General features: G+C 38.1%; 1 protein-coding gene across 2 annotated transcripts in view; it reads left to right on the top strand.

Moving 5' to 3' along the window:
- LOC122553113 (calcineurin subunit B type 1) overlaps positions 1–15,044 on the top strand; it is a 69,901-nt gene that overhangs the window by 26,968 nt on the left and 27,889 nt on the right. The window contains exon 1 of one of the 2 annotated variants that reach the window (XM_043696663.1): positions 1,966–2,068. The exons of the other annotated variant lie outside the window; for it this stretch is intronic. Coding sequence (XP_043552598.1) covers positions 1,981–2,068 — 88 coding nt within the window. The 5' untranslated portion in view covers positions 1,966–1,980. Of the gene's footprint in view, positions 1–1,965; positions 2,069–15,044 lie in introns of those variants that run through there. 2 annotated transcript variants of the gene reach the window in all.

Genomic DNA, 15,044 nt, shown 5'->3' on the forward strand with positions numbered 1-15,044 from the left:
TGGAACCTGCAACAGCCAATCCTGTCCCTGTTCTGCCCATGTCTCCGTAATAGCCACAACATCGAAATCCCAATCGAAAACCCACGCTGCAAGTTCACCTACCTTATTTCGTATACTTCTTTGCATTGAAGATACACACTTCAAGCCACTTTCCTGTTTACAGGCACCCTCCTTTGAGATTGATGCCATGTTCCTAACCTCCCTACACTCCCTTGTTTCTACTGAATTGAGAAATGAAGATCATTGCAGGCAAAAGTAGTTTACCAATATTAATGGATCAAACTTTGTTTTGAATCAAACTTGTATGTTTCATAAATGACTACATGCAAGGCTGATTAATTGTTAATTCTGGCTAGAAATCCAAACACAGTGGAAGAACTGGGCGATTTGTCATCTGTGTAGAACATTACATCAAAGCATACCAATGCAACAGCAGCAACTTAGTGATGTAGAAAAACTGCTTCACCTAAAAATTCTTTTCCTTAATTCTTGGTTTGTTAAAGTTCCAACATTTTAAACTCTTGATGCTTAAGTATTTCAGTAATGCACACTCACTTTTAGGCTGGAGTCTTGCTGTTTGTTGCTGAATTTGATTTGTAAATGTTGCTTATTTTTACCCTGTTTCTGTTGTATTCATTTTTCAAAGGTTATATAAGCTGAATATCCAGTGGTAACAGCCACAGAAACTGTATTTATGAAGTGCCTTTAGCATAAGAATGTTCTTCATGGTCCTTCAGGAGCACAGTGGAATTGATGCTGCCTACCATATCTATCTTCAAGTTTGATTTTAGGGACTGCCTCATAGAATGAGGGAGGGATGAAGAGCTCCCTAGGGAATTGCACAGCTTTGGACCTACATCACTGGAAAGCACGGTCAATGGTCTTTCGTTTGAAGGGAGTAGTTAAAACACAAAACTAATGTTGGAGGAATCCAGAATCCTTAGGCTATGAGGCAAGAGCTGATTATGAAGAAGGCCTTGTGGTTATGGAAGAAGTTTGAACATGAAAATTTTAAGAACGATGTATTTGCGAACTGGAAATCTATGTATGTCAGCAAGCATGAGACTGCTGGAAGATTAATGCTTTGTCTGCATAACAATGTGTGGCAGAGTTTGGGTGAAGTGCTATTTGTGAAGGACAAAAACTGTAAGACTGGCATGACAAGTCTCGAAATCTATGCGCTAGTTGATTGGAAAGTAACAAAAGCATGAAAGAAATTTTAACACATTTCAGCTGAGCCAGAAGTGGAGACAAAAAATGAAGGTGCTTTTTGTGAGAAAGATAATACTAAGGTTGGAAGGTCAGTGTAGGGTCAAATTTCAGTTGCGAGCAATATGATTTAGATGGGTTGAGTTCTCCCAGTGGTCTTAGTCATACAACATGGATACAGACTCTTCCGTCCAACTTGTCCGTGCTGACCAAGTTTCCCAAACTAAACTCGTTCCATTTGCCTGCATCTGGCTCCCTATTCCTCTAAACTTTTCCTGTTCATGTACCTGTCCAAATGTCTTTTAAATGTGTTGGGTTCTTTTTTTCTTGAGATTCTTACACACCTGATGCAACTGCAACATGCCACCTTCCTGTGAACAAGCAAAATGTTACTAAGCATAGTACAGTACAAGCTTTCGTAGGAACCCTTTTACACACTACACAATGCTTGCAAAGCCATGTCAGGAGATCTGTCTGAACTAAGACCAGTCTTTCCTTTAGACAAAAACTTTACATCACAGTCAGTAATGCCCACAAGACAAACCCCAGCCATCCCCCATAGTCACATGTCACTGAAGGCACAATGCAGTGACCTGATCATCTCCAGAAGCAATGTAATGTAAGTCATTCCTTAATGGCCAAATCTGTTGTGAATCATTTTTTAATTAGAGGGTGAGTTCAGAATTCCAACTGTAATATTCTTATTGATTTATGAATAATAATATTCTTTTATTCCGAATAACTAGGAAATGGCCGTGCAAATGGCTCTGAATGGCATGGGGTAGGAATGTAAATTCCTTACATTCTACCTATAAGACACGGACGTCCCACCCTAGTCTCGACATCCGATATCCTGCAGGTCAGCAGAGCAAATTAAACCTATAATATTTCAAATGTTGTAACTACCTGCATCTACCACTTCCTGCAGCAGTTCATTCCACATACGATCCACCCTCTCTGTGGGGGGATAAAAGTTGCCCCTCAGGTCCTTTTTTAAATTTTGCCCATATCACCTTAAACCTGTGTTCTTTAGTTTTGGACTTCATTCCCTGAGTAAAAGACCTTTTTGCTGTTAACCTTATCTATGTCCGTCATGATTTTATAAACCTCAGTGTTCTCCACCCCAGTGAAACATATCGTCATGTCCAGCTTCTCCTTTATAACTCAAACCCTCCATTCCCGGCAACATCCTTGTAATTTTTTTCTGAGTCCTCTCCTATTTAGGAATCTGTTCATTTGGAGAAACTGTGGCCCATCCATGGTTAAGTGCCAGGCAGTATGACAATTGAGATGGGAAGAGCAGCTGGTGTGAGTGGATGCCATAAGCATATATGGGCTTGCCAAAAGGATAAATAGGGGGGCGCAAAAATAAATCTTTGGACAGGACTCTATTATATAGATTGGCTAGTTCTGCTTGTTACCTCGTTACCACACTGTAAAGAACCTAAGTGCTTGCACTATACCTTATATTTTTCAACTTTGGCTGTGCCAGATAAGTAGATTATTCTTAACATCCAAATATTGTTCCCAAAACCAACACTTTGTGTTTGGATTTCTGATGTACCAAAGCAATCTTGAGACAAGTTGTGAATTTTAAAATAAGATTAGATTGCCCTCTTCAGGGCAAGTGTATAAATGGAAAAATAAAATATTTCTTTCTTAGTACAGACAACTCTTCTACCAGATGATGCAAGAATGGGCAAAACATGACAGTTGGCTTAATAGACACTGATTATGGTATTTTACACTAAGTGGAATTTCCTGCGAGTGTGCTGGTATGTAATTCTTTTCAGTGCTCACTGATGAAATACATCTGCTTTTATCAAAACAAATTAGCGTCTGTTTAATTGAGTCAGCATGCAAGAAAGTTCAGATGTGTATGGATTAACTTATTCAATCATTTGAATGAAATCCTTGTGGCCCAAACTAGACATTAACTTGCCAACTTGTCCTTAAACACACAACTCACTCAAATAATACTATTACTATGATCTACATCACTCAGAACCCCAATAAATGAGCATAAAAAGCTAAACTGTCTTTTTTGATGCTTAATTGAAGTGTGGTTGGATCTGTCAGATGTTGGTTAATGCTGGTGCTACGGGACCAGGGCCATCAGTGTTGCAGCCTTGCTGAGGTAATGTGTGTACTCATTATACCTAAATTAGCACTGACATGGTAAATTAATGTTATACTACTTTTGACCTGTCCAAGGAGGTGGTCATGTTTTTATGTTATGAATGTAACATTGCTTGAGCCTAGTAGGCGATGGACAGCCTTCAGATTATGTACCCCTTTGGAAAGGCAGATAAAGATGGGTAGGTATATGAGAGATTGGAAGAAATATTACACTCCTCATGGACAGTCCTTTTTAAGGCTATTCTTTCATAGCTCTCCAATTCTTAACTTGGAAATATGTGGATAAAGGTGAATTATCTGTGAGCACACAAGGCTGGGATGGGCTTGAGAAAAGATGACGACTTGCCTTGACTGTCATTGAATGCTTTGACAACTAGCTTCACTACAAACCAGGATTTGGATTAAACAATTGGTGTTGAGTGTGCTTGTATTATGACAATTTTGGACTTTTGAGAATATCAAGATGGCTGGCATATTGTAATTTGGCCCATGTATATCTTTGCCCATTCTGCACTTGAATAACGAAACAGATATTTCAACTGTGGTCACACTTGAAGTATGTTGCCTGGGTATGAGTTCAAAAGCTCTTGTGTTTAAGGTTTTGGTCCATGGTATGACTGGCCAGAGAGGATAAATATTCTTATTGAGGCTTCTGGCACCGTGAATTGAAGAGACCTGCAGTGATCTAGCAATGAAGTTTTTCAGTGATTTAACAATGCGTTGTAGCTAATTTCAATTCTCGATTGCATCTAAAATCTATGATTGCCCAATTACGGATAAAATCTCTATATCTGGCTGAGAGTTGTCCCTAGGAATGTAGGGGATGAGTGTTCACAACTGGTGTTAAATGCAGCAGCTTAGGTTGGAATTTACAAAGGTGGTCAATTTCTAGATGTTCCATCTGAACCAGGCACCTATTTGAATTAGAAGAAAAACATTAGTGTCAGTAACCAATTACTCCCTGTATTGTCTAAACATTTCAAGTTGTGTTGAATCAGAGTTGTTTTTGCCTGGATTTACCTGGCATACTTGTACCATCTGGTTTTTAGATGAGGGAGCTATGAAGGATGAAATGCGTGAATTTCCTAGCTTGTATTGCCATTGGCCTCTTGGGCATATACTACAGAACTTGCATTCAATTTGTCAGCATTCTCATTAGCTTGCCTAATATCTTGAATTTCTTGTGATTCTAACAATTTTCTGATTTGGTTCATTTTATTAAATGATCCAAGAGCAACACTTCAGAAATTTTAAACCTCTAATTCAAATCAGAAACTAATGAGCTAGAAATATAAATGCACATATTACTGAGATTTTTTTTAATTGATGAAATGAATATATGAGGACTAAAGTATGGACACCTGCAAGCATGATTACAGATATTTGTAAAGAAGAAAAATGAAGAAAGGCCTAATTGAAGATTGTGTTTCACCTTGTACTATACCTAAAAAGGGATCTTGCTGAAGCCAACAAGACACAAATTAGATTCCCAACTGTTTTTCAGATGCAGAGTTATGTCAGTAACAGTCACATTAGAATATGCTGTCTTTACAGTCTGAAGCTTGAAATTTGTCTGTATTTGTTTCTGATAATTTTTTAAATTTAAGTTTGAAATTTGCAAGAATCTGATGAGAGAAACTTATCACATTCGCCTCGCCGGCTGAGGAACAAGATTTAAAGCCATGGTTACAAAATGTGATGTAAACAATCCTCTGGGTTTTGCTTTACACTCAGCCAAATGCATGAGTGGTTTATTTCTGGTCTGTTAATAAATCTCTAACCACTTTAATGTTTAGCCAAATATCTCCCTATGCCATGAAAGCTGCATTCTTAAACTGAGTCTGAAATGTAGTTTTTTTTGGAAAGTATGAATTCTGTTCATACTTAATAGGCAATTAGACAGATGTTTTAATGCATATGTGTTAACTGCTTATATTCGTAAATAAAAGGAGTGAACTTTGTTACAAGAGTTTCCATTTTCCTTTGATTTCTTTATGGCAGTTTTATTAAATGTACAGTTAGAATTAACCTGCAGCTAAACTCAACTGTGAAGGCTCAGTTTTAATACTTCCTGTTTTACATTCTCCAATGCATTGGTTAATGAGTTATTGATGTAAAATGATTTTGCTCAATTCTTCCTATGTGATACATTCACTTTCTTGAGTCTGACCAGTTGGATTGTGGCTAATCTGTTTAACTCCATTAGCTGAGTTGGTTCCATTCCCGTTCATACTTTTAATAAGTTTTCATGTGATCTGTGAATCTAACCTCAACGGATTTTGGGGAGCAGCCTTTCAGCCTTCCTAAGTACAACTGAAGGGCTGAACACATTTTAATTTAAAACTTCTAGTTTGCTAATGTTATTAAGAACATTAATTTTATGCTAATGTTATTATTGCTCCCTTGATGCTCAAGCGTTTTTAACTTTGGGAGATGAGCAGTTATCTTCCCACTTTCTTTTCTCATGGGGATGCAAGTAACAGGAAAGTAAGACCTGCATTATGCTCTTCTTTTATTTTTAAGTCTCATTTAAGTATTTTTGAAAATTTGGTCTGGGAGGAAACCAAGCCATTTGGGGCACTGGAATGGGGGAGAAAAGGGGTAGATCACTAGAGATACCAATTCTATTTGGTGGTTAAGCTCCACAATAGACTAAAATGCAGACTATTCAGATTTTTCACTTTCTTCGTAGCTACTGGTATATGTGTAAATACAATACATTTGGATTTTACAAAGTGAACTATGATGCAAGAGCACTCCCTGAAAGGGTGATGGAAGCATGTTGAATAACAATGTTCATAAAGCAAATTGGATAAATACTTGAAAAGGAAAGATTCCCTAACAGTAGGGAAGGACCTGGGAATGGAACTAATTAGATAACTATTTCAGAGAGTCTACATAGGTACAAATGGCCTCCTCCAATGCTGTGTCATTACTTGATGCTATAGAAGTATTAGATTTTGTTAAATATTTAGCATACATGTTACAATTTGTATTATAAATAATCTTCACTCCATTTTTTGTAATCTATTTCCTTTTGAAGGATCCATCTTAAAATGTATGATTTAAGAATATGATTCACAGTTACAACTTATCTCCATTGTAACATGCTATTTAGTATTAGCTGCAGTTAGTGTTCTGCATATTTTTAACAAAATATAATCTGTGGTAACAAATGCAGTGAGGAACAGCTTTGCCAGGTTTGCCAAATGTAATTTACAATATTTGGTACAGTGTTGAGTTTCTATTCTGGATGCTACCCAATCTATCTCTCACTCCATTAAAGGATAAATGCAAGCCAAGCTGAGTTGTAGCTCATAGCTGATCTTTTATTATCTTTCCTACTTTGCTTGTCCTAAGGAATGAATAGGATTTAGTCCCAGCCCAGTCCCATTTGGGCTTTGAAACACTTACTGTTTGCTCTATCTTCTAGGACGTGCTGTTAGGGTAGTGATAGAAGCAAATATAATTGCAAAGTTTGAGGTATTTAGACAGACACATGAACAGGCAGAGAATAGAGGGATATGGATCATGTGTGGCCAGATGGGATTAGTTTAGAATTGCATCATTGGTGAAGTGTGGGAAAAAAGTGAAATACTGAGCCACCCTCTAAGGGCAGAAATAAGTGCAAAGATTTAGGTCATGCTGAACAGGAGTGGGAGTTGCATGTAGGCTCATCCATAGTGGTAGGAAGTGAGAATTACATGTCCCGTGCATAATTTTGTTAGTGTTGACTGAACTGGAAGTTAGTATAGCTCAAAGACTGAGGAAGGGAGTCAGTATGTTGAGTGAAATGCATCAGGTTGAAAAATGGAACTGGTGAGTTTATAAGTTGCATATAATGAAATGCAATGTCAAGGAATGTGTAGTGTTGTGGATGAGAGCTTGGTTTTATCTCATTACTGTCATGTGAGAGAGGACTTTTTGATGAGAAAATAGAAATCAAATATAATTGCCAGAAAATAACAATGGCAAGCAGAAATATTGTGCATGTCTCAGTCACAAAAACTTTTTGAATAAAAATGTGAAGTGCTGGAGAAGCTCAGCACATCTGGTCATGTTATTCTGAAGATTCATATTGGGCTCTAACTTTATTTCTCTCTTCACAAATGCTGCCACACCTCAAGTTTCTTCAGCATTTTCTATTTTTATTTCAGATCTACAGTATCTGCATACTTAAGAAAAATAAATCTAAGTCAAAATATTCATGTTTTTTCTTCAGATATAGTTTTTACTTCAGGATTCAGTAATTGTAAAGAGATGCCACAACAAGTGGAATCCATTCTTGATTGCTTGGATGCACTAGAGACAAAGATCATACAATAGCTAACCCACTTTTTTTTTTAAATATACTCCCTCCTATTCTGCTTAAGTATCCCAGTGGTAGATTTTAAAATAGTTTTTATTAGCTTAAATACTGACGTCAAGAATAGATCATTCAGTTTCACTTTTCAACATGGTTTGTAAAATTAGCAGTTGTTCCACTGGTGATGAACTTGTTCTAATTACTTTGTGCCAACAGTCCAACTGGAGAATTATTGATTGGGGCACTGCCGAATTGCATGTGGTTTAGCCTTGAGGAATGTGAATTTTGTCAATAATTTGGTCTCCAGTTTAAGAAACTAAATAAATTGCTTATAATCACTTCACAATAGCATTATTTTTCTGTGGGTTATCACTTTTATCCAGAAGTAATGAAACACATTTAATTCCCATTGCGTAGGCTGTTTCTTCAAACGGTCTGATTGTAGCATTAGGGAACAAATTAAAAGCCATCATCTGACATTTTGTGAATACACGTTATAGATACATTTTATTATGAGTAATTATTCATGAGCAGCTGGCACTGTGAACCAGCATAGCATAATTTGATTTGATTTGTTTTGTTTTAGAAATGGCTAATTGGTTTCCAGTTAAACATGTTATAGTAACATAGTATTTAGAAAACGGCAGTTTTGCTTGAACTTGGTTTCTTTGATTTTATTGTATCATCAGCTGGTGTGGCTCAGTGGTGGGTTCGATCCCACCTTCAGGTGCTCCGGTTTCCTTCCCAGTCTAATGATGTGCAGGTTAGGTGGATTGGCCATACTAATCTGCCCTGTGGTATCCAGGGATGTGCAGGCTATGTGAATTAGCCATGGGAAATGCAAAGTGACAGGGATAGGGTATAGGGTGGGTCTAGGTGGGATGTTCTTCGGAGGATTGGTATGGGCTTGATGGGTCAAATGGTCTGCTTCAACACTGTAGACATTCTATCAAAAAGTGATAGTCCATGTTATGGAATATTTGATATCTGCATACTTCCTGAAAATTTGGATACTCTGATTTAGAAGATTAAATCCTTTGGAGCCTTCCAGCTTAGACCTGGACATCATTATTTGTGTAACAAAAAATAATTTGCCATTATGCAGCATTTAAATTTAAAGATATTATGAAGTGCAATTTGCCACAGAACCACAAATAGGTTTTGGGGATCAAAAATTTGATTAAAGGTTTATGTTTCAAGCTTCTCAAAAAGAGTAACCTGACTCCGAGCCTGTCCACCATGTACAAGGCATAAATCAGGAGTGTGATGGAATGTACTCTTTTGGATGAGTGCAGCACCAACAACACTCAAGACACTTGACACCACCCTCAGCACAAATCAGTCCCACATGATTGGCACCCCATCCTAATGTCTTCAACATTCATTCTGTCAACCGTTGACTCTCCAGTGATGGTAGTATGCACCATCCACAAAATGCATTGTAACAACTCACCAAGGCTTCTTTTGTCAGAATCTACCAAACTCATGATCTCTACCACATAGAAGGACAAGAGCAGCAGATATTTGGGAATACCACTTGCAAGTTCCTCTCCAAGCCCCACTCTGTCTTGATTTTGAAGCTATATTTCTGTTCAATCACTGGAGCTGTGCAGAAATCATTTAGCTTCCTCTGCAACAGTAGCTGTAGGTGTACCTATGCTCTGTGGTTTGCAGCAGTTCAAGAAGCCATGATGTGGAGGTGCCAGTGGGATGGACGAAGTTAGATCACACAACACCAGGCTATAGTCCAACAGATTTATTTGAAAATGAAGGCAGCTCGCCACCCTCTTGTAAAAGGCAACTGCGAGTGGGTGATAAATGCTAGCCCAGCTAGTGATGTGTGGGTTGAGGAAAGGAATTTCAGAATTTGGGGCTATGCAGACAAAGGCATAGCCACTAATGGAGCAGTAATGAAAATCAGGAAAGCTTCAGAGTTTAGAGAATTGCAGATGCCCATTGGTCTCACCCTAACATTATATTTGCATTTAAAATGCTGTTTTAACTTGCTATTTTCAGCAGTTCACAAGGAAATGTTTTTTGAAGAGAGAGGATTTGGGCCACTTGTGTTGGCAGTTTTGGGTGCATCATAGTACATTAATTGGAAACTTTTTGTGTTTAACTGTACTTTATAATTTAGTTGTAAATGATATGCTTAGGCATGTCTCAAATGTCTGGTTGTAGCTATTAGTAAATGTGCCTTGATATAGTTTTAAAGTGGCAAACTAATACTCGATTTAAAAATTAGTTAATTGGTGGAATGGTAGTTATGGGCTTCAATTTATTTAAGTTTGTACTGATATACTGAATAGAGCGTTAAACCCAAACTCTCTCCTATGCTTTTTAACTGATCTTCACTGTTGAGAAAGTGATTAGTTCATTCGGTTTGTCTATTTACACAATACAAATAAATCTGCATCTTCTCCACAGATTCTAAAGCTTTGTACATATCTTGTAAATGAAGGGGGGCATGTAATGTGATGTTTTCTGGATTGATTCTCTCCTGTGCAATCACTGTCAAGCCAACAGAAACAATAACTAACACAACTTCTGCAAGACATTCACAAATAGGGCTGCTGTAAAACTATACCAAATACTGCTTGTTTTTCCTACCTATGCAATGCATACCTAGAGTGGCTGAGGTAAATGAGAACAAGTTTTTATAAGCCTTGCTGAAATATGGACTTATAGTGTACTAATTGTTTTCCTCATCAAATATTTTCTTTGTAAAATCAGGCAGTATATTTGTGCCAACAAATCATAAAGCTTCTACACTGGCAAAATGGTGGGAGTAAATTAGGGTTATAAAATGAGTGAATCATTTTCTGGTTAACCTATTAAGAGATATTGTGACAAATGTCTCTGGAGCAAGTGGGACTGGAACCCAGACCACCTGGTTTGGAAGCAGGGGCACTACCACTGCATCATGGAGTGAGTTAAACTAAAATATCATTTAAACACGTGCAGCTGTGGAGACTGAAATCCCAATAAATTGTGTATAAGCTGAAAGTGAAATTGCAGTATCTATTGGAGTGATTCATTTTAAACAATTTAACTTTGGATCCATTCATTGGTATGAAGGCCAATGGCTTTCATGTCTTTTTCTTTAGTTCTAGCAGTTGACTTTCTTTACTTCGTTTATGTTTTGTTATGGATCTGTCAGTGTGAATATTGACAGGCCATTCTATGCCACTGGACTATTGCTCGTTTTCCATGAGGCCACAAGCGGAAACTTTGAATTTCTTTGTATAGCCAGATGATTGAAGCTTTCTTTCCAGTTTCCTTTCCACTCCTTCAGTGGCTAGGATGACACTAATTTTGTGCAAACTAAGAATTGAAGTGGAGTGTCCTGAGATTTTACTGCTGACGAGTCATATACTTTAATCATTAGGAGTCACTTTCATGTGCGGAGCATATAATTGGTTGGCCTTCTGTAATAATGAGGGAAATCTATGATGCCATTCCTCACGGCCTATTCAGACTTCTGTCTATGCACTTACAAATAACTTAGTGTGAGCATGGAATTCTGTCTCTTAACACACACATTTCAAAAGTCAAAGGCAATGGTCCATTTGTGAGAGAACGAGTGCACTTTATTCAAAATATTTCAGAGGTGCTTCAGCTGAAGAGTCTGGTTTAAATTGTTTGTTGTTAAGAGCAATTAGTTTGCCGTTATGTTGCATCTTTTCATCATGCTCAGGACATTCCAAAGAACTTCACATCAATTTTTGGTGTAATTGAATTCAACTACCAATTTGTACATAGCCAGATCCCACAAACAGCAGTTAATGAATTCCAGCTGATCCTTTAAATCCTTTTTACATGAAAATATTAGCTTGCCTGTCCTCTTCCTCCTCCCAAATGTGGTTTTTAGTCCTTGAACAGTCAGAAATGCCCATCTCTATTGTCTCATGAGCTTCAACATTGCTACTTGCTCATTATGGTGTCCCAAAAAAAGGAGCAGATGTAGAATATTCAGCTCTTCAAGCCGAGTTTGCCATTCATTATGATCGTGACTGATCATCTAATTTGATGTGGAGGTGCCGGTATTGGACCGGGTTTGGACAAAATTTAAAAATCACACGACACCAGGTTGTAGTCCAACAAGCTTATTTGGAAGTACAAGCTTTCGGATTGCTGCTCCTTCGTCGGGTAGCTAGTGGAGTAGGATCATACGACGTAGATTCTGCACTTCCAAATAAACCTGTTGGACCATAAACTAGTGTCCTGTGATTTCAATCTAATTTGATAGCCTGTTCCTGATTTTCCCCCATATTTGGATGTAGGTTAGGTCGCTGAGCTAGAAGGTTTGTTTTCAGACATTTTGTCACCTTACTAGATGACATCTTCAGTGAGCCTCCGAATGAAGCACTGGTGGTGTAGCCTGCTTTCTGTTTTTGTTTCCTAGGGTTGATGTCATTTCCTGTGGTGACATTTCCTATGGTGATCTCATTTCCAGTTCTTAGGGGGTGGTAAATGGGATCCAAGTCACTGTGTTTGTTGATAAAGTTCTGGTTGGATCATGTCACCTGAAGATGTCACCCAGTATGGTGAGAAAATAATCTGAAAACGAACCTTCCAGCTCAGTGACCAAACCTACATCCAGAACCTCAACCTGAGTTACATATCTTCTCAAAACTCGCTTTCCCCCATATCCTTTGATTCCTTTAGGCCCAAGTGCTATATCTAACTCTTTCCTGAAATTATACAATGTTTTGGCCTCAACTGTTTGCTGTGGTAGTGGATTCCTCAGCAGTCTGACTGAAGAATTTTTCTCCATCTCTGTCTAAATGGAAAACCATTTTAGAACTATGACCCTGGTTCTGGATTCCCCCACCATTTGATAAACCTTCGCTGTTGTCTTTCTTTTATAAAAAGAATATCCTTCCTCAGATAAGGAGACCAAAATGACATGCAATTCCAGGTGTGTAAGGTGTATACTAAGGCCCTGTATAATTGCAGCAAGACATCCCTACTCCATACTCAAATCCACTTGACTGTCAATCTGGCTCAGACTTTGGTTTGTCTGTCTGAGTGTTTCCTTTAGTAGAAAGGCAAGAGGCAGGAAAAACACAATAAGCTAGGCAACATCAGGTCGACATTTCAGATGTAACCCTGCACCTCCTGATAATGTCTGGCTCGCTGTGTTCTTCCAGCCTCCTGCCTGTCCACTTTGGATTCCAGCATCTGCAGTTTTTTTTCATCTCTAACCATGAGTGTTTAGTTTGACAGTTGGTTTTGTAATCTCAGTGGGACTTGATTTGAATTAATTGCTTGTTATCTTGATTGGTAACTGACCCATTGTGAAGTGTTGTTTAGAATTGGTATTGTCACTCAGTGAAGTTATCAAAGCTGATGGGTACTTTTGGTCACCAAGAAACCTGCTTTAGTATCAGAAAATTGAGCACTTGCTAAGGTTTCCCTCTAGTTTTCCAATTGTGCAATTTCTCTGAAAATTCTCTATGAACAATTGTCACATTAATTTTTTTTGAAAAGTTCAATAGGTTTCCCTGAAGTGAGTCCTTGAGTGTGTCACTGTTAATTTGTTGCAGGTTGTTCCAATCCATAATTGTTCTTGATAAAAGAATTCTAAGAGTCTTATGTTTTTCTCTCTTTGTGCATAAGCCACTGGCAACTCCAGGAGTAGTCCAAAGAACTTAAATTTGAAGCTGTAACAGTTATGGGTGAGTTAAGACAACCAGTCCAGTAAATTCCAAGTATTTCTCCATCATTTTTGTTTTATCTGAATAAATAAATAAATCTGTACAAATATTTTAATGCATGCTCAGCTTCAAGTATATTTTAGAGCAAATGTTAGACCTAACTGGAGGTTAACCCAAATACAGCAGAAATTAAGGTCACCACTGTGTTCACTGGTGCTCTTATGGAAACTAATATTGAGCTCTGATTTATGAGAAACTGTTGGGAATAATCCTAATGGTAATTACTCTGTTTGCCTATTTGATTGCAGGTGTGTGTTTTTGTGACAAAAGAGGGAAAGGAAATCTTCGAGCCTATATTCTACCTTCAAATAATATCCCCAGTAACAGTTTGACTAATTGCTTATTGGCTACAGTCTGTAGGAATTTTGTTAAAAATTATCGCCATGCTTGTCTGACCAAGTAATTATGTACTGAAAATGTGTTGCTGGAAAAGCGCAGCAGGTCAGGCAGCATCCAGGGAACAGGAGAATCGACGTTTCAGGCATAAGCCCTTCTTCAGGAATCAAGCTTATTGTGTTTTTCCTGCCTCTTGCCTTTCTACTAAAGGAAACACTCAGACAGACAAACCAAAGTCTGAGCCAGATTGACAGTCAAGTGGATTTGAGTATGGAGTAGGGATGTCTTGCTGCAGTTATACATGGCCTTAGTAAGGCCACACCTGGAATTATGCCCAAAACGTCGATACTCCTGTTCCCTGGATGCTGCCTGACCTGCTGCGCTTTTCCAGCAACACATTTTCAGCTCTGATCTCCAGCATCTGCAGACCTCACTTTCTCCTCAAGTAATTATGTATAAAAGCTTAGTACATGGTAATACAGTACTTTGTGACATGCTAAGCCATACCAAAGCTTGGCATAGTAGATGCCTGTGGAATTATTATTCTAAATTAGTAACATTGTAAAGTTCTAGTTCGTGCCTTTCAGCAAAAATTAATGCAGTGTTGAGTCATGTATGATTGGTATGACAAATTGGTGAAAGTAAGCATCAGCTAATGTGAAAAAGTTTTTTTTGCAAATAGCTTCATTGGTGTCATTGAGATGTTAAACTTGATTATTAATCGTGTGACGATGCTGTCACTTTAACAAGGTCATTTTGTCCTTGGGTCTTGTTTTATAGAGAGATGGTGGAGGCATAGGTGCCAAAACATCTGGAACAAACCTAGTTTAACAAAAGACAAAGGAGTGGCCAGTTCTCCCATTTCTAGTTTGGTTTACTTATAACCGTTTCTCTGCTACATGCTTCAGATGATTCTTGACTGGCTTCTCTCTCTCTGAAATCTCCTGCCTGTAAGAACTGTTAAGAATTTACCGTTTGTCAAAGAATATGTTTATGTAGTGTTATGGGAATTGGAACAGCCCCTTAGTAAGTTGCTGTATCAAGCCAGTTGTTTTCCAATAATTAAAGTTATTCTAAATTCTGGGAGTTTTTATTTGTTTTCAATTTTTTTAGATTAGATTAGATTCCTTAGTGTGGAAACAGGCCCTTTGGCCCAACAAGTCCACGCCGACCTTCTGAACAGCAACGCACCCAGACCCATTCCCCTACATTTCACCACTGCACCTAACACTACAGGCGTTTTGCTTAAAGCAGGGTGGTCTGACCAGCTCTACAACACCTCTAATATCGACTCCATATCTGCCTTTAAAATAAAAAAAAGTTGGGATTTATGC

Source organism: Chiloscyllium plagiosum, chromosome 9 (genome assembly GCF_004010195.1).
Source record: "Chiloscyllium plagiosum isolate BGI_BamShark_2017 chromosome 9, ASM401019v2, whole genome shotgun sequence".
Taxonomy (NCBI): domain Eukaryota; kingdom Metazoa; phylum Chordata; class Chondrichthyes; order Orectolobiformes; family Hemiscylliidae; genus Chiloscyllium; species Chiloscyllium plagiosum.